The sequence below is a fragment of the Micropterus salmoides genome, unplaced genomic scaffold (assembly GCF_014851395.1).
Source record: "Micropterus salmoides isolate LMB-PRFRI ecotype aquatic unplaced genomic scaffold, ASM1485139v1 Ms_hic_scaffold_1, whole genome shotgun sequence".
NCBI lineage: Eukaryota > Metazoa > Chordata > Actinopteri > Centrarchiformes > Centrarchidae > Micropterus > Micropterus salmoides.
Window position 1 is genome coordinate 33194924 of NW_024040040.1, and position 19485 is coordinate 33214408.

The window sequence follows — 19485 nt, forward strand, 5'->3', positions numbered from 1 at the left end:
ACTCATTGAGCCCCTCTAGTGCTGTTGAGCTGCGAGGAGAGAGAGAGCACCGGGGGCCGAGCTCATTCACAACCTTGCGCTCTTATCAAAACATGTTTATTGCACTCTAATGTGGCACCCCGTTTATGCAGCTTTTAACTCTCTGAAATTGTTGCTGCTGCAGGCCTGTGTGTTGCTCCAGGACTGTGGTGGGAGAAGGCAGGGAGCCTGGAAGGGTGTCTTTACCCCAGGCTCACCCTCTAACCTTCCACACTACTACATAAACTAATTCTACCTCATTTTCTTCCTCTTAGTTTTTCCTACTTCATCACCTCCCCCTTCTTCTGTCCACCTCCTGTTCCTCCCTCTTGTTGCATGTCCCCCTTTCCTTTCTCTTTTATTGATCATTAGTTGATGTTAGGAGAGGGAGGGGGTGTAATTAAGGAGCCAGACTGGTCTGTCAATTCTGTTCAGAGCTGCATGGAGTGCACCAGACTAAGCAATGGCCCTAATAGGGCTTCATACTGTAAACAACACGCACACCTGGACAGCCGCAGGCCCAAGGGAGAAACAGGAGAGCCACTGTTGAAAAGTTAGCACTGATAAAGAAAGGAACTTTATTACCAAAGATGTAGTGTGTGTACGTGTATGGAATATTTTTGTGACATGAATTTTCCATGCCACATTCAAATCAAATCAAAACAAAGTGAGGTGTACTTCTATGAGATGGAGATGCATTGTCTATGCCAAAATGAACAACAATCAACTGTTTCATCACAGCGAGGGGGTGGAACCATGGGCGGAGTTTAGGTTTGCTGTTAGTTGCCATCAGCTAAATAAAAGCGAAATATTTCATACATAAAAAGTGAAATACATACAAGGCCTTGTGCAACATTCCTTCTTATACAGCGTGTAGGAATCATTTGAGAGAATGTGTGGCATTCAATATTAAGCCAAATAAAATAAATAACAAGACATAGCTATGTAAACTTAACATTGTCTTCACCAAGTCACTATCATGGCTTGCCAATTTACTGAGAGTGTTTTTCAATTTTACTGTCATATTTCGTCACAGCTACTAACAGCCCATGTGGTAGTTGCTAGAACAAATCTCTCACTCCGCACTCTCTTTATAGGTCTTCATACAACATCACCTAACCTACTGTCGGCTATAACATTCTCTTGTCTAATAACTCTGTGACTGTCACATGACCGCTTTGCTTTAGAAATTTTAAAAAGTTTTTAAGCATCTAACTTAATGTTAAATCATTCCCTCTAAACTTCTGTCACAGCACACAGTGTTGCTCTGATGACACGTCATTGACAGCTGTTATATAATACCACTACCGACTTCCACTTTTTACTTTTTGGCAACATTTCTGTGAATCAAACTTTCCCACAAATTGAGCGGAACAGGTAGCCTAATATGGCAATTTCAGGGGCGCTGATTGTGTGAATGATCAAATCATGCTCAATGTTTGGTGAATCTAAGAATACGAAATGTTCTTGCATGAGGCCCAGTGTGAATTATTTGTTAGATTTTTTTTATTGAGTGTGTGTGCCTGTGTGTTTATAGGTTTGTGTTTTTTTTTTCCTTGGGGGCATGTATGCATCGTGGTCCACGCACGGGTGACAGAGAAACAGCCTTGTGTGCGTACTCCCGCTCACTTATGCTTCGTCTCTGTCCCCGTGTTAGGCCGACGCTGATCTGCGGCTTTAATCGATATAACTATCAAAACATCTCCGCCGCTGCCCTCTTGTTGACTCTGCGTGTCTCTTGTCTCTCCTCCAGAGAAAGTCAGTATGCTGTCAGCATTGATCGCTCCTTTCAAGTACATAAGCCCTGGGACCAGCAGCACAGAGGACGAGGACAGTTTAAGTAAGCTGCTGCCTCTTTTCTTTTTCTCTGTCAGCACGCTACGCTAATTCCCTCAGTGGCAGGCCTAATATGGAAATGATCTCTCTGTCACCCACATAATTAATTATTTGGGAAATGGGCTATTTGATTACGCACGGGTGTCAGCTTGTGTGTTAAAATCTGTATTATCTTATAAAAGTGAGCTATTGAATATTAAATTTGAGAGTTTGTCACAAATAAGTCATTAGATAGGTACATGCACGCCTCCATACACTATCTTCTAGAGCTACAATCTGCTCCAGCCCACCAGTGAATGTCAGCACTTGATCCCAGCCTCCCACTCCACCATTAACATTCTTGTGGCAAGATCTGAACACCCTATTTCTGTTCATTTCCCATCAGAAATGCAATACACCACAACTTGCCCGTAACTAGGTTTGAAGAGCATGTCACAGCTGTTCAGACATTGCTCTCACACAGGATAGAAGTGTGAAATAAAGCGGGCTACGGAAAATCCATCCTTTCTTGGAATGTCTGCCACTCTGGATGTGATCCCCACCCCCATTACAAATAGGATTGATGCTTTGCATTGGCCACAGGGACCAATGTTTCCCACTTACGACACAGATTCAGAACCAATTTGGAGGCAGATTACAGGATGATTTGGCAGATAACATCGCCATTTTTAGGGGATTTGTATTTGGATTTTAAAACACTTAAATATGATAGAGCCCTGCGGTATGAAGTGGGCTCGGCTCAGGCAGATGATTGTAGATTTGTTCATTACCATTTCATTGTGTATCAAGTGGCTCAATCTGCCTTGGGAGATTTTCCTTGATTCATTTTGCGAGTGTCACACAGTAATTCTTTTTGCTCTTGTGTTGGAAGTATTTTTTATCACTTTGAATTACAGTGTTTCCTTTTTGCTGTTATTATTGCAGGCACTAGCAGTGCAGAGGTGAAGGAAAACCGTAACATTGGCAACTTAGAGGATCGCTCCATAGGATCTCCAGAGTGCCAGTCGCTTTTCTGCTCCGACTCCGCAAGAAGTGGGAGCTCTGGTCTGAAGAGGAAACGGCCACTGGAGGAAGACAACAATGGGCACTTGTGTCAACTCCGCTTGATCTATAAGAAACTGTCCTGGTCTGAGGCACCAAAGAATGCTTTGGTGCAGCTCAATGAACTTCGACCGGGCCTGCAGTACCGCATGGTGTCACAGACAGGCCCGGTCCATGCTCCTGTCTTCTCCATCGCTGTGGAGGTGAATGGGCTGACCTTTGAGGGCACAGGCCCCACAAAGAAAAAAGCTAAGATGAGGGCGGCTGAGCTGGCCCTCAAGTCCTTCATTCAGTTCCCCAACGCTCCTCAGGCACACCTAGCCATGGGAAACATCTCGAACCCTTCATCTGACTTCACCTCAGATCAGGCAGACTTCCCAGACACACTCTTCAAGGAATTTGAGTCTTCACAGTGCTCCGATGGCCTCTCGCTCTGCAACTCAGCAGCAGAGAGCGAGCTACTATCGAGTGAGCTACTAAGACATGGACGGTTGCTTCGCCATACCTTAGACCTGATGGTACAGGCTCAGCAGAGGCTGGGTGGTATTGTTCCAGAGCCAGAGGCCCCTAAGAGCCCTGTGGCGTTGCTCAATGAGCTCCGACCGGGCCTGCGTTATGCCTGCCTTTCGGAGCGAGCTGAAGGCCGACGGCTGCGTAGATTTGTGATGGCTGTGCGTGTGGACGGGCGGATATTTGAGGGCTGTGCTCGCAGCAAAAAGCAGGCCAAGAACCAGGCGGCCCAGTGTGCTCTTCAGGCCCTCTTCAACATCAGGACAGCCCCTGAGGGGAGGACAGGCCTCAAAGCCAGCAGGAAGAGCTGTCCTCATTTACCCCAGGTGAGTACAGGCACATCCCTAGTGCCTGTCTTTTGGTAAGCTTCTTTGGCAGCTACTCCACTTCCTACAGGGGCCTGTAATGACCAAAACAGCAGGCATGCAGCGAAAAGCCAAACACCTTCCAACAAGTAATTAAGAAGGAAAAGAGATAGGAGCTAAAAAGAGTGGGGACAGAAGGGAAAATCATGGCAGTGCTGATAAAGATATGTGTAAGCAAGCTGGCATTTACTTTGTGTCAAAAAACAGTGCATATAGTGAACATACACATGATACATTGCCCGGGTCTTGAGTAAACAATGTCTGTTTGTTGGTCTATTTAAATAGAAAAGCATGTAAATGAAGCTAATTATTGTCCTTGTGCCTCTGACACAAGAAATCTGCATCACAGCCCAAATTAGTTTTTTTTTTCAGAGTCTTATGTGTTTGTAGAGCTGTAATTGGGAGAGTTTTGTAATTTTGCAAGATCTCCTGTTTCCTCATGTGTGGCATCACAGTGTCTACAAACATTAATTCAATCTGTGGCCCAAAGGAGATAGAAAAGCAAAGAGCAAATCGACAAACAAATCACCGAGCCCAATCCCATGCTCATTTACCCAAATATGTAAATAGCAATCAGAGCAAGGAAACTAGTTTTTGAGAAACTTCGGGAAATTGGAGAGCCTAAAGACATAGTGGCTGGATTGGCTGGCACTTGTTGACAGCCATTTAAAACTTAATTTCAGCAGAAGAATTTCATCCAAAGTAAAACTGCCCTGAGTAGATAGTCACACTGATTTCAGTTGTTTACTATTGTTTGCGTAGAGAAAAACCTTATATCCCAGCTGTCCAGGTCACTGGCATGTTGGCAGCTGCAAGTGAAACTTTAAATTTCCCCTCTACTTTCCTAATACTACACAAAAGAATGTGCAAAGCGCCACACTCTTGAAGTCTTAAATCTAAAAATTAAGCCGCACACATCCAAAGCGTCCTTTCCCTAAAGTATTTCCTTGAAGCCTTCTGTCGACAGACACGCTACCATATTGTGCTTCTGCGCGTCCTGTAGAGTGTTTGTCGTATTAACATTCTTTTCCAGCCTTGAAGAAATAAACTGGCGAGAGTGTCCTTCCCCAGAGCACGACATCAACCCAGCAAACGTGCACATGTTTGCCTGGGAGAAACTTTTTCTTTTTCTCCCTGCTGCCACGGTGTCTAAAAGGATTTTAAGAGGATTTGCCGCACCCGTTTAGTTCCAGAAAGCACTTGCTTGTGGAATTTCTTGAAAGTCAGCCGTGCTGTCTGCCAGGCAGAGAGAGAGGCATTTTATTTTCATTGGTAAAGAACAAAAGCGCACATACAATATGTATGAACGTATGTGTGGATAAACATATGTTACCAGGCATGTGTTTGTGAGTATGATGTGTTACATGTCTGAACTGTTGCATACTGGTATTGAAAAACCTTACAGCTCACATACACTCTCTCAATGTTTGCATGTGTGTCAATCTTCTTGCCAAGCATTGATTGCATGGGCAGCGTTTGACTACACTGCAGCTGTGACGCGTAATGTGGGGGTGGTTGCCAGCTGTAGCCTGGGGGTAATGCAAATGTTATGGTGGTATGCCAAGTTATGTGTGCCACCTCGGCCCGTTCTATTTTCCCAGAATTCCCTCTGGCTGTACCTGCTGCAGGATAAAGCTTTTTTGGAAAGATGTTAACAGTCCTGCAGTATGTAGCAGAAACCTCTCTCCTGACCATAAAATGATATGGTTCTATGTGACATTTGATGAAAAATTTGTAATTCATGTGACACTCTTCTTTGACAAGCTATTAATATTTTGTATTGGTATATTTTTAGCTTCATGTTTTAGTTTCAAGTCATTCTGTAACCTCGTTCTGCGGTTCCAGCAGTCCAGCTGTGAAGGTTCCACCTCCTTACCGTGTTGCCTCAATGCTTTGTAAATCGAGTTAAAGGAAATGACAGTGCTCAGTCTGTGGTTTTAAAAGAACTTCTTGATTAATCATTTTAACAGACACCTTATGAATGACAGGCGGCACGGTTGTCCGGTGTGTGGCACTGTGGCCTCACAGCAAGATGGTTGCGGGTTCAAACCCCGGTTGAACTGGCCTTTCTGTGTGGAGTTTGCATGTTCTCCCCGTGTCTGCGTGGGTTCTCTCCACGTGCTCCGGCTTCCTCCCACCGTCAAAAGACATGTGAACTAGGTTAATTGGTGACCTTAAATTGTCCTTAGGTGTGAGTGTGAATGGTTGTTTGTCAATGTGTGGCCCTGTGATGGACTGGCAACCTGTCCAGGGTGTACCCCGCCTTTCACCCAATGTCAGCTGGGATTGGCTCCAGCCCCCACGACCCTGTACGCAGGATAAGCGGTTGACAAAGGATGGATGGAAACTTGATGAAAATCTGATTTGCACCATTAGCTCCAAGATTATTCATTTGCTAATTTGGTTTACACAGCTTGTGTTTTGTTAGCAAGAATGATAGTTATTATTAATATCTCAAAGTTACTGTGACTATTTCAAAGATGACAGCAAATAAGGCAAAAATATAGTAATCTGGGATCATTTTAGTTACCAGCTAATGTTGCCAAACGTTTGTGATCTGATGCTAACTCATGTGCCATGGCTGCACTGTTTCTTGCCCCCATCAGACTTCCTTTTAGCAATATCACCATGCTCCCATATCTCAGCAAATTAGCTGTTATCACTGATGATAGGAATGAAGGCTAAAAGATATTAAAATGACACCCAAGTTGTAATGAACCAAATGTATCCTTTACGATTAAACAGTATCTACACAGTAGGCCATGTGACCATTATGACATATGAGTTATGGAAAGTTCCACCAAAACATATCAGGTGGTTTCATCTGAATAACTGTTCAACAGGCCTAAATAGATCACATTATCCACAATGCATGGCCTTAAGTATTTAATCCTAGTGGTCATATCATACACATACATTCTTATATCATCGTTGTTTTGTAAATAAACCAAATACAAGCCTAGTGTTCAAGATGCACTACAGTGGAAAATAGTCTTGACCCAACTTATTCTGCATGTACCCATGTGGATACCCTCTATTTACACAGGATTATTCATCCTGGCAAAGGAGGCAATGGGTCATCTTAATCATTCCCTATGGTGATGGGGAGCTTTCATACACAACCTCTGGATTGATTGGTTTACTTTAATAAAGACCACAGAGTATATCACTAGCCTATTGTCTAACCCCGGGTCAGAGCTAAAGCATAGGGTTAGTACAAAACTGCTTCTTCCTTCTTGCAAAAATAAGTGAGGACGTATAGAAAAAGAAAAGGATTCAACACTTGACTATATTGATGGGGGCAATGAAAGAAGGGGTAGGCAAAACTGCATATTAGGATATGGCATTAACTGAACAGAGTGCAACATAAGTACCAGGAGTACCAGGGGTCCATCAAACTTGAGCTGAGCTGAACTGGAAGGCTGGTAGCTGTGGAGTCCATCCCCCCGATGAAATATTTAAAGTCACGGGAACTGCATGGTGCTGACGGTCTTCACATACATACTAAGGAATAATACAGCAAGAGTGATAAGACGAGCATACAAGTGCACATCCCCACATGCAGGAGACTCTTTCTTGCAGTGATATAGCCAATACTCTCTTCCACCCCGCCTACGCTCATATCTATGGGAATTGACTTAAACAGTCATACCACAAATTACGCATTGGGCCACAGTCTGCTTGACATTAAGAGCTATTTGTCTTCCAGCAAGGACTTTAATTTTTTATTGCTTCATTTAACCTTTATTTATCCAGGGAAATCAAATGAGAATGCATTCTGCAGAGATATCATACCTTACATTGACTTTACTCTACTTATTCATTGCTGAGAGATGTCCAGTGCAACTATAGTTATATATATTTAGCAGCTCCCTTAGTGCTATTGAGACAGCACATATTCAGTAGTTATTCAGAGAAGGGAGGTATTATTAGCTGATCAGGGGATTCAGTTCAAGCCAGTTCTCTAAAGGACTATATAGAAATGATTGGGATGGGTAGGGTTGCTGAATATTATATTTTACCAGGAGCATTATTTAGATTTTCTCTCAACCTTTCCCCTTACTTCAACTGCATTACACACAACAGAAACTGTAAAACATTGCCTGGATTATGTTCACAGACATCATTTTTACGACTGAATGAAGTGCTACGTTATGTAACACACGGAAGTCGAAGGAAGATGGCCACAGTGGATGGAGGGTGTACAAAGTACAGGTCTTTGATATTGGAGACCAGGATTCTGTCTCAGTCCTGTGGTGTCTGTGGTTAGGTTTAAGCAAACAACTTTGTTTAAGGTTAGTGCCTACACATAGTAAAATAACAGTTTTAAATGGTATTGTTGCTATGAGAGGATAGGAGAGTATTGCAAGATAGGATTCTTTGGCCAAAAGCAAATTAAATGTTGGAGAACATTTTATACTTACATACAGTAACTGTTCATTAACACAGTTTCCTCATTATGTTGATAGAATACAGGCAGTGTTGCCTCTAAAAGGGATTTGCTGTTGCAAATTAGTAGTGTATAGTCATTTCTAGAAGACACAGATGCCACCCTGCATATGGAAAAATGGACCTCTATGGCGCACATGACAAATGTTTAACAGAGAAATAGGATATGGGGTATGAAAATGGAAAAATGAAAGTTAGACTATTCTCCCTTCACAAAAAATAAAATATAAAATACTTTATCTCCTTTATTGACCCCATCTCCCCTAATAACTTTTGGACAGTCCCTAACCTCAAGGTTACATTTGCCTCTAATCATAACTTTTAGTCTTTATTATCAATCATTTAGTAGGAAGCAGTTCTTTAATCCAACCCACTCTAGTTACCAGGAAATGTGGCCTATTAAAGACTGCACAGTGAGGTGAGAAAGTGCTGGAGTAATCCTTGACACCCATTTCACCAAGTGGAATTATTACCCCACTGTTCAGGCTTTGATTGGCCACTTAATCTCCCGTTGTCGTCACAATGCACTGCGGTGTTGCCAAGTCAACTGAGCTGGAGACTTGTGTGCAGCAGTGGGAAGGCACAGAGTCAGCAGGTCCATGTGGAAGGACAGTACGTAGGTCAGTGGTCAGTACGCTGCGCTCTGCCACCTTGGATTAAGGTCCATTTGAATAGGGAAATGTGCTTGGCAGAGCAGAATGAAAATTAGGGTTAGTGAAGGAGGGCTTGAGGAGACAAGGCATGAAAAAGCTTCAGATGCAAAAGCCAACATCTTTGTGTTTTAGTTATTATAAACATAAAAAATACAACATAATAATTACATTTTTCATCATATAAACTGAGATCAAATGCGACTGTGTATTGTCCTTTAGCTTATTGTGGTTGAAAATGATTAGATTTAGTTATCTCTAAATGTGAACCATCAGAGATAAAGAAGGATACAGACTGGTCAAGTGGAGTAATTTCCCTGCCTCCGCCGCAGAAAATTGAATATGATTTCAGACACGTGAAGGTGACCCCTGTCAGCCGCTGAGCCTCTCACAGATTGTTTTCTTTGTCTAATCTCTCCCACTTCTAATCTGTCTCAATATAAACAGCTGTGACAGGCTGATCATTAATTAATATTGCCACAACAAATTAGCGACAGCGATCGCCCAGCCTAGCACCCTGTCTTAGATAGAAATCCACCAAGTCGGGGGGGGGGGGTAGAGTGAGAGAGAGAAGGTGTGAACAACACATTAGAGAGGAGTTGATTAACAGCTTCCGAGACCTTGCAGATAGTGTTACAGCCTCCGCATGTGGACAGTGACAGCAACAAATACACACATAGTGACAGCTACCACAGCAGACTGTACTCACAAGATCAACTGTGATTACCACCATAAGTGGTGCAGTGCAAATAGCCCGATAAAACATCTTCATTCAATGTCTGCTGATTCAGTCAAAATGTAGTTTCTCCAGGCAGGTTGAAAAAAAAAGGACAATGCCCTGTCATCAAATGTGACACAGTTAATGTTTTCTTAGGTTTATTATAATTGATTGCATTACAGTACCCAGATTTAGTAATTATTAAAAAAATACTAGTATTTATTTTTCTGACAAAAAATCAGTAGGATATCAGAAGCTCCTAAAATGCATAAAGAGTTGAATAATGTGCAAAAGGTGACAAAATGTAAAAAAATTTGACAAAAAGTGAACTTAAAAATATTAGGGATGGGCAAAATGATCCAAATATTTGTAATAAACTGGAATAATCTTATCAAGAACACCAGTAGGTTTTGTATCTTCAATTTAATCCTGACCCCTGTAAACAAGAAGCAAGAAGGGAATTCCCTATGTGCATCCATCTCATTATAATTTGTCACTTAGCGCACAATAATAATTTGAGCAAAAAGCCAATGTTTGCCTCTGGACTGTCAGTCTGCCCTTTAAGCAGCCACTTACCTCATCATGTGGTGTTTAAAGAAAGAGCATCATGGGAGAGTGGAGATTTGTGTGTGAAATTACCAAACAATAACGTTTCCCCATCTGAATGGGAGCTACGCCGTACATGGAAAGGTTAGAATCATCCTCAACTGTCTAATATGTATGCAAAATATGACCTATGAGGCTGCAGGCTGTACCACGTCAGTATGCAGCTTTGAGGGAAAATCCCTTAGCAGAGAGGAATTGAAATGGGCTTGGTCAGGTCAAGTCACCCTGCATATACAGTAAAACCAGAGATGGGGACTCAAGGTTGAGACTCGGACTCGAGTCAGACTTAAGTCGCACACAAAGTGACTTCAGACTCGACTCGGATTCGAGGTGCGGGACTCGTGAACAATGTTAATTTTTAGGAAGTGTCTGATGAGCTTGCTCCTCTCCCTCCATTACGATAACCTGCCTACGGAACAGGTAGTATCAGCTGCACGCGTTCGCGGCCACACGTGCAAGAGGACAACAAACACCGGCAGCTGCTGTGCCATTCATCATAAACTTTGGCTTAAAACTTCATACAACTGGAACCAAACAAAGACGCACTGAACGCAAATAGATTAGTAACCTGAGGTTAATAAACATGTTTAGCTCAGCATTGGCCATCTAACGTTAGCTTGCTTCTTGCTTCAACTACGACCTACAGGAGGTTAAGTCTGACTGTTGTGAAAAGATGAATGAGTGTTTATTTACTTGCCAAACTGGTGGTGGTCGATTAACGTAATTATTTACGCCCTACTGGCTGCCATCATGTTAATTATTACCGTTGGCTGAAAACAGGTCACAGGTTCATTGTCAATCATGTAAGGTTACAGTTTTATTTAGTTAACATTACACTGGTTTGAGAGTCTGGTGGTGTGTTGACTTTCAGGAGTTTAAGCTGTTATTGATTGTATTGCACATTACATGGGTGTGCTCTGTGAAAAACAGTTTACAGTTTATTGTTTTGAGAGTCTGGGGCATGTGTTGACTTACAGTAGTTAATGAGCTGTCATTAATTGCATTGCACATTTCATGGTTGTGCTCTGTAAGTAAAAAACAGGTTACAGTTACAGAATTGCTTATAGCTGTTTTATAAGCAGCCTGGATTGAACACAGCTGGTGATACAACATTCCTTCTAATCACATGAGACTTGAGACTTGACTTGGACTCTAGCTCAAACACTTGTGAGCATCTCTGAGTAAAACACCCCTGTAATCTATTTCAAAGAAGTGTGGCGCTCCTGTCTGCACATCTGCTCACCCTACTGTATCCTGAGTCGCTGTTACAAAGTCTTCATTGTTTGTGACAGTCCTCTAGTACTCCCTTTCCTTCTTTCTCCCTCCTCCTTTCCCCTCCACAGGCCCTAGCTGTGAGCCAGAGCATGGCTCTAATCATTTCTGAAGGACCTCTCACACTTCATTAAAAGCATAATCAAGTTCATTACAATTTCATAGGCGTTCAGGTACCAAATGGCTTCCGATAAATCATGACTATTGGTCCTGTGTGGCTGGCATGTGTAGGTTTATCTCTGGCTCTCAGGCATGAGACGGGGGGGGGGGTCTGGATGTCTGGCCTTTAAATGACCTTCCAGCCTGGAGCAGTGGGCCGTTCTGTCATACACGCTGAATGAAGATGTGCACATGCCCAAATCCACACGCATCGCAGCTGGGAGATCATACTGTTCATGAGGCCAACACAATAAGCAGATCAACAGATGTGGCACCAAAGGATTGTTTTAAAATGTAACACACATGCTGCAACCAGCACAACACCCCATGATTACTTATTGTTTTTATGTTTAGAAGAAACATATCATATTGAAATAGAAATAAAGGAGAAAAGAAGGACTGTGTTAACAGTTTCCATTAGCAGTCTCAAATTGATCAATTCCACACTAAATATGCAATAAACTGCATGATATCAATCATGTTAGCATTAGCTGACACTTGGCAGTCTGGCTCAGAGGACTGAACATCTCTTAGAGGACTTTTCCACCACAGGAACTCTCCCACCTGTGCGTTTATCTTGTCCTCCATTAATTACATCCACAGAAAGATCACAGTAATAAGTAGTAAGACCACTGGAGTTTTTTAACAGGCCTTTAGTTGCTAGTTCTTCCATAGTTGCTGGAACTATTTGGTTAAAAGGGGCTTTTAGTTACTTAATAAACATAGTTGAAATGAGCATTAGGCTTTCAGTGGACTCCATGATAGAGCATTGACCTGGGACAGAAGCAGTTTTTTTCTATATTACCTTGTTGTACGTAATCCCATATCTGTGTATAAATATATATATAATGTGTGTGTGTGTGTGTGTGTGTGTGTGTGTGTGTTGATAGAGTGGGCAGACAGAGGAGGAGAAAGGGAAAGGAGAAAATATGTATCTGCAGAGAAGCAATGCGCTATCATTTATTTATACATACGTTAAACCATTATCATGTTTGCAGTTACACTTACAGAATTTTTTCATTATTACATCTGCTTGCCTTCTAAACATAAATTAGTTAGCCATCACAATTAGTCTACAAATATGGTGTTGATGTTTAAAGGCTTTCTGAATTTATAACAGACATCTTATCTGCTAATTGTTGATTTGGGTTTTCACGAAATGATAATCAGCCATGAGACAGCATTATATCATCAAAACAAAATGTCCCGAATGTCAGTCCTGTACAGCTACACAAACAGAAACAGACACACATCCCTTGACAGTGATTGTCCCTCTCCACCTACTCACATGGTTGGCTGATCACTTGGACCCACTGGGCCTTCTAAACCTCTGTAGATGTTTTCCCAGAGGGTCTCCTCCCCTCGCTTCCATAGCTGACGCAACATGGCTTGTGCTGTTGATATGCTCTGCTTGGCTGTGGGATGGGATAGGCGCTGTGGTGAGTTTTTTACGGCTATGGCTACGACTACTAATACCACTCTTGAGCCTGGACTGTAATAGGAAGCTACAGCCAGGAGACAATTATCTTAGCTTAGCATAAAGACCAAAGTCCAAAGGGAACAAAATCTGCCTATATATTAGGGCTGAAACGATTAAATCGATTACTAAAATGCATCGACACAAATTCTTTCATCGCTTTGTTAAATCCATATAACTATACAGCATATTGTTTCGCACAGACATTTATTACTGTCGCACATCACGCTTACGCTGTGTGAACACGACGTGATTATGATGGCGCTGTTTGCAAAGTGGAGGAAGAGAGAGAAAATAGCGAGGGGACAAAGAAGAAAGTGTCCAAAGTATGGGATTATTTCATGCTAAAGAAAACAACAACTCTGTAATGTTACCGTCCGTCCACCGTCGCCTTGGCAACAGCATGACGGCATCTGACCAGAAAGAAGCCCGTGTTCTGCCAGCGGACCACAGACAAGGTAACAGCAACTTTAGCATTTAACTGAAATCATGATTGATTGTTGAGTTGAAGGCTAGCCAAAATAATCTGCAGACCTTTGCTGTCCTTTTTGGACCGTGAGTTGTAACCTCACAGTCATGAGTTAACTGGGTGTCGGGGAGCTGCACCTTTACTCACCTCTGTAGCTCAGACAGTTCCTGCTACCTGCGTGTGCTAATCCATCCTTTCTTTGACTTTATAAGACAGGTGACCCCCGTCACCGATAAGTCACGTAGTCACAACGACTTAAAGACTCCCGTCACAAGACAGCAAGTTGTGTAGTGTGAATGACACGGCCATCGGCCAACGCTGAAAGTCGTGCAGTCTGCACAAACCTTTAGTATAACTTGTATAGCACTCCGGTGATGTTTGTGTTTGTAAAGCAGATGTCTGGTTGTTGGTCTGTTGATGTTGTTAGTGTTTGCTGTATGACAAACTATGAATTTCCGAAAGGATCAATAAATATCTATCACCTGTTAACGTGCACAGCTGATCCCGTTGCTGGGAGGCGCTGCCGCCGCCAAGCAAAAGTACTTCTTAAACGACGCATCAATGAATCGTTTAAATAATCTATAGAAGCTTTGAATACTTAAATCATCGTTAGCTGCAGCCCAACCATTTTTATGGGGGTATATGTGCTGGTCTATTTCTTGGCCAGAAGCAGTAACTTCCCGGAGTCTCCGCTGGTTGCCTGACAACAGTCTGACCCATAACCCCCAGGAAGACAGTGCCTTGTTGTTTTCACACTTTCACAGTTTTTTTTGTACATACTTTAGATTTTGTAGTTTGGAAGCTGTTTCCAGTTTGTAGGCCATGCTAAGATAGCTAGCTGATGATTATAGCCTCATATTTTAACGTACATACATGAGTATTTCTCAAAATGTGGAAGACATTTATGGTTGCAGTTTTAACTGATAGATCTTTGCATCATTCTGCTGCTACTTGTCTGCACTGTATCCACATTGCTGCATGCCTGCATACTGAACACCATGAAAATGTCTTAAACAAGCATAATTAGTAGAATACTGGGAATAACTGTAACGACAATCATACATTTTTCTCTTGCCTAAATTACCCCAAAGATGGACAAAAAAGAAAAAAGCAAAACATCTGTTACCTCTGTCCTGCTCTGTGGGATTGTACCGTGCCTCCCTTGGGGGAGACCAAATGGGAGAGGCTGGGATAAGGTGTATGTATGAGAGTGTGTATGTATGAGAGAGAGAGAGTGTGTGTGTGTGTGTGTGTGTGTGTGTGTGTGTGTGTGTGTGTGTGTGCGGGCGTAGGTGTGTGGACGAGGATGGGGGAAGGATGAGAGGCAGGCTGTGGGGGGAGCCAGGGAGGTGAGGATGGATGGAGTGTGGTGGGGGGAAAGAGAGGAAAACCTCAGCGGAACAAAAGACCTTCAGGATTAATTAGGCGTCAGATTGGCTGCAGGGCACCGAGGGGGGAGAGAGAGGGGGGTGAGAGATATAGAAGGGGAGACAGAGAGAGTTTAGCATTCTGGGAAGACCTCATGTCCTCAGCCCTCATATTTCAGCCTGCCTGCCCATGAGTATACAACAGCCAGCTAGTTAAGGCCTGCGCTGTGCCTGGAACCACTGTCCACTGGTTTATGGATGGAGCCCCCTTTACATCTTCATGTATTTTTATGTTATGCCACTGGGCAATAAGAGGAAACACAGAGGTCATATATGTAATGCATAATGTTTACATGATGGTTTCTTACCCCCCATGTTAGGGTTCTCCGCACATATTTTGTAAATGTGGACAGGCATACATGCACGTGTGTGTGTGTGTGTTAAATTGCAGGGAAATATGTGCAATATTTCACAGTATTCAAGCAGCATTTCTCTGTGCCCGAGTTCCCTCTTTGCAATAGCTGAGCCCTGCTAAATTAGAGGAGTATGAATGCACAAAATAAATGCAGCTGAACTCTTAGTGAACTTCTTCCTTTCGCTATCAGCTGATTTTTATTTTATTTTTTTTTTGGTAACAATTGCTTCCAGAACAGCTGAATTGCTGATTCGGGTCACAGGCGTCACCTCTAAATTTAAGAGGCGGACCCGAAGCTGCCTGTTAATACCGTCTCCGTTGTCATTGTCACAGAGGGATGTTTCTGGGGGCGACCTTTGATGGCACTTCTTCCCCTCCGATACAGGAAGTGCTGAACTCTGCATACAGATGACAGGCAGGGTTGCCATGAGTCATAATATCTTTGCCCGATGCCGTCTCGTCACAAAGCACTTAGCAGATCAAATAAAAGCCATTCTGGAGGCTAGTACAAATCATGCCCTTAGAACATTTGTATCAGTCATTCACACTATCACAGAGGTGGCTCGTACGTACAGCTTCAAGATATCTCAGCGGCGTGAACTTTAGAACAAAGTCTTCTGGGTAGATGGGCTGATTAGCCATTCGATTGGCTTCACAGAGAGCGGTGATAAAGCTTTGACAGATTGTGTTATATGGAAAAAAAATCCACAGCTCACAGCATGAATAGTTATCATATGCTTAAGTCAGTGGCTGAAAGGAAAAGTTTTCAGTATCAGTGACTTTTAAGCTTTTAGACTAAGAAAAGTTTGACCCATCTTGCTGCACTTATCCATCGCATTTAGTAAAAAGATGATGAATTACTAATAGCATAGTTTATAACTTTAACTGCCACTGCACACATTCTCGCTTTTAATACATTTCTACCATTGCTTTAGCACCTGGTTGTACGTCAGCATGTACATAAGAAATCCATTCCCACTGCCTTGTTTCCTGTGTCGGGATCTTAGCTGAATTTAGAAAAGGCCTGTATTGCACTCTCCTGTGCAGGATGATGAACTAGCACGGTTCCTGCTGATGAAGAAATGAAACGCCACAGTCGCAGACAGATACATACAGTATAGGTTGACAAGGGAGAGTTTCATGCACCGAAGGCATGAACAAAAGTCGACTTAGCTTAAAACATGCCAGTGGTGTGTGACCTAACATCCCTCTGTGTGAGGATGTTATCACCCACTGGAACATGTTTACATGCAATTTAGAGCTAAACACAACATGACAGTGAAGGTGAAAACCATAAGCAAAATAAACAAGAAAAAATGCATGTAGGGGGAGGTAATTAAAAAGAAAGAAATAACATGAGGGATTAATCAGGTGTTATTGTCGCTGTCCCGTGAAAACCATGTATCTCCAAATTTGGTTATTTTTTTTTTTATAATACTGAAGTTTTCCTTTATGGGGTTTCCTATTTCTTAAAGTTGTTACCCTCATAATTCCAGCTCTGGGTGGTTTGGCCACACCCATGGTTACCAGTGGTGACGGAAAGTGCCGTAAAACTACATCAAACAACCCCTGAGCATCTGCTTTGTCAGAAAAACAACAAAAGAGCAACTGGTGGATCTGTTTACAATGAAGACAAAAAATCACGTTAGATGTAATCGGAATAAATCAGTCAGACATCTGAAAGAGTATACACAATCTGATTACAGGCTGTGCATGGCGCAAGTACTGTAGCTTTTCACAGTAGAGCGCAGTAAAAGGAGTTAGTTAGCTTGCTAATACCTTACAGTGTTTCCCATACATAGGCAAATATACAAAATCGTTCTTGATTGCAGTGCTGCGCAGCGCATATTCGCTCGGCACATCCTCTCACTCGGTCGCTCTCTGTCTCTCTCTCTCTCTCACAAACACGGACAACAGACCAGTCTGTGAATTGAATGGTTGGTATCATAAACACTGCTGCGCAAATCTGTCCAACACAACACTGTCAATGTCGGAGACCCATCTTCAAAACAGTTATTAGCAAGCATGTAAGGAGCCTAGCTAATAAGGATAGCTATGTTAACTTTGGAAAACAGCTGTCGAAGTTACCATGCTGTATAACTGATAGTCAACAGATGCGTTCGAGATAACTGGCTGACTTGCCGACTTGATAGATAGGGGAATAAAAACAGCGCCGTCAAGTGAGACACAATCTACTTCCGGCAGACTGCGTGAGCTTACTCAGGCCTTGCTCCCACGAGGTCTAGTGACATTTTGCAGTGCAGGTATTGCGCCGAATTCTGCATGCCTGCCTTGAATTGCATACACTTGCGGGAGGTAACGCTCTGTTATACTGAAAAAAGAGGTGGATACAAATTTTGGTAGGTAGCCTACAATATCTGTTTTGCCGAATTATGCAGTTCACTTCTTAAGGTCCTTTTAGGACACTTGAACGCAGTTAACACCACATGTTTTTGCTGAATCTCAAGAAATTGTACTTTTACTAAGTGTAATAATATATTAACGATTCTTAAAGTCCATGAAATATATACTGGTCATTTATCACTATTGATGAACCCCACAAAGGATAGTATAGCATTTAAAAGCAGAACTTTAATGCATTTTCATACAATTCTCGGCAGGCATGCAAAATTCAGCATAACACCTGTGACAGTCTTTAGGGCGGCTGTGGCTCAGGAGGTAGCGCAGGTTGCCCGTTGCTCAGAAGGTCAGCGGTTCAATCCCCAGCTCCTCCAGGCTGCATGTCAAAGTATCCTTGGGTAAGATACTGAACCCTGAATTGCCCCTAGTAGCTGTTCCGCCAGTGTATGAATGTATGTGTATGTTAGTTTCTGTTTGAGCACTTAGGCTCTGTGTATGAATTTGTAGTGTAAAAGCGCTTTGAGTGATCGAAAAGACTAGAAAGGCACTATAAAAATACGGAGCATTTACATTCACAGTCAACTGCCCCCTCCCCACAGCCACAGTTATGCTGTCAATCTGTGGGAAACACTGCCATACTTAGAACTTGCATTTCCTGTGTCCAAGAGCCACCTTGTGTTTTTTTTTAAGTGAAACTGCGGCAGTGGAAATGTTGAGTATTGATTAGATTTTCAAATTTTTATTAATTCACTGAATTGCAATGCCAGGTGGCATTAGCTCAGTCCACGGGGACTTGACTTAGGAACTAAAGGGTTGCCAGTTCAAGTCCAGAACAGACCATTGTCAAGTCCAGAACAGACCAGACCATTGCCCCTGAACCCTTAACTGCTCCCCCGGTGCTGCACAATGGCTGCCTACTGCTCCTAATTATAGGCAAAATGCACACAACAAATTCTGCATGCATTGTACTGTGTATAAATTGTATGTGGCCAATAAAGTAGATTATCATCTCTCTCCCTTTGTGTGTGTGTGTGCGTGGAGGGGAGATCTTCGCGTTGTTGAATTTTTCCCATTGACCATCAAAGTGTACTTTAGCTTGAAATGACCATCCCTAATATTGATATACTCTCTGATACAATGAGATAAAAATTACAAAACTCATGCATCGTTTTCTATGAATCTCTTGTGAGTTGGTAGACAAATTCTGTCTTTACAATACATAAATATTTAAATACATGTACAGTTATGTGTAGAGGGTTAGAATCTGCGGCATCGTTTTACCTGCTGTTTTGTTTTTTCTAATTGCTGTGTCAAATGTCAGCGCTGAGCATTGTGACATTGTGTGCTGTATTGCCTCATTTCCGAGTCTTCTCAATCTCCCACGCTTTCACCCATAATGAAGTGGTACTCATACAGGTAAGCATGAGCACACGCACACTTACCTATGCAGTACAAACCGACTGTGGTGACATCCATGGCCATTGTATGTATGCACCACCAAAGGAGAAAAGCTTTTCTCCTTTTGTCAATTTCTTGCTTTCTCTTTCTTTCTCTTTTCCACAACAACCGTATTGTCAAGCACCTTCTCCTCTGAACCACTTTTTAGAAAAACAGTTGAAGGTTTGGCTTGTTTAGATGTGGCAGCTACTTCACACAAACAGCCAGGCACTCAAGCATATCATAGCAGTGTTTTCTCTCAGTGGTGTTATTAAAGCTTAACCCAACCAGTGGTTAAGGAAGATGCAGCCACAGATTGCGGAGGTGGAGAGAGA

General features: G+C 42.5%; 1 protein-coding gene across 1 annotated transcript in view; it reads left to right on the plus strand.

The window, feature by feature from the left end:
* Nucleotides 1-1774: 1774 nt before the first annotated feature.
* Nucleotides 1775-19485, plus strand: part of adarb2 (adenosine deaminase RNA specific B2 (inactive)) — a 78814-nt gene continuing 61103 nt past the window's right edge. The window contains exons 1-2 of the mRNA XM_038724210.1: nt 1775-1858; nt 2779-3731. Of these exons, the coding sequence (XP_038580138.1) occupies nt 1783-1858; nt 2779-3731 (1029 nt within the window). The 5' untranslated portion in view covers nt 1775-1782. The remainder of the gene's footprint in view (nt 1859-2778; nt 3732-19485) is intronic.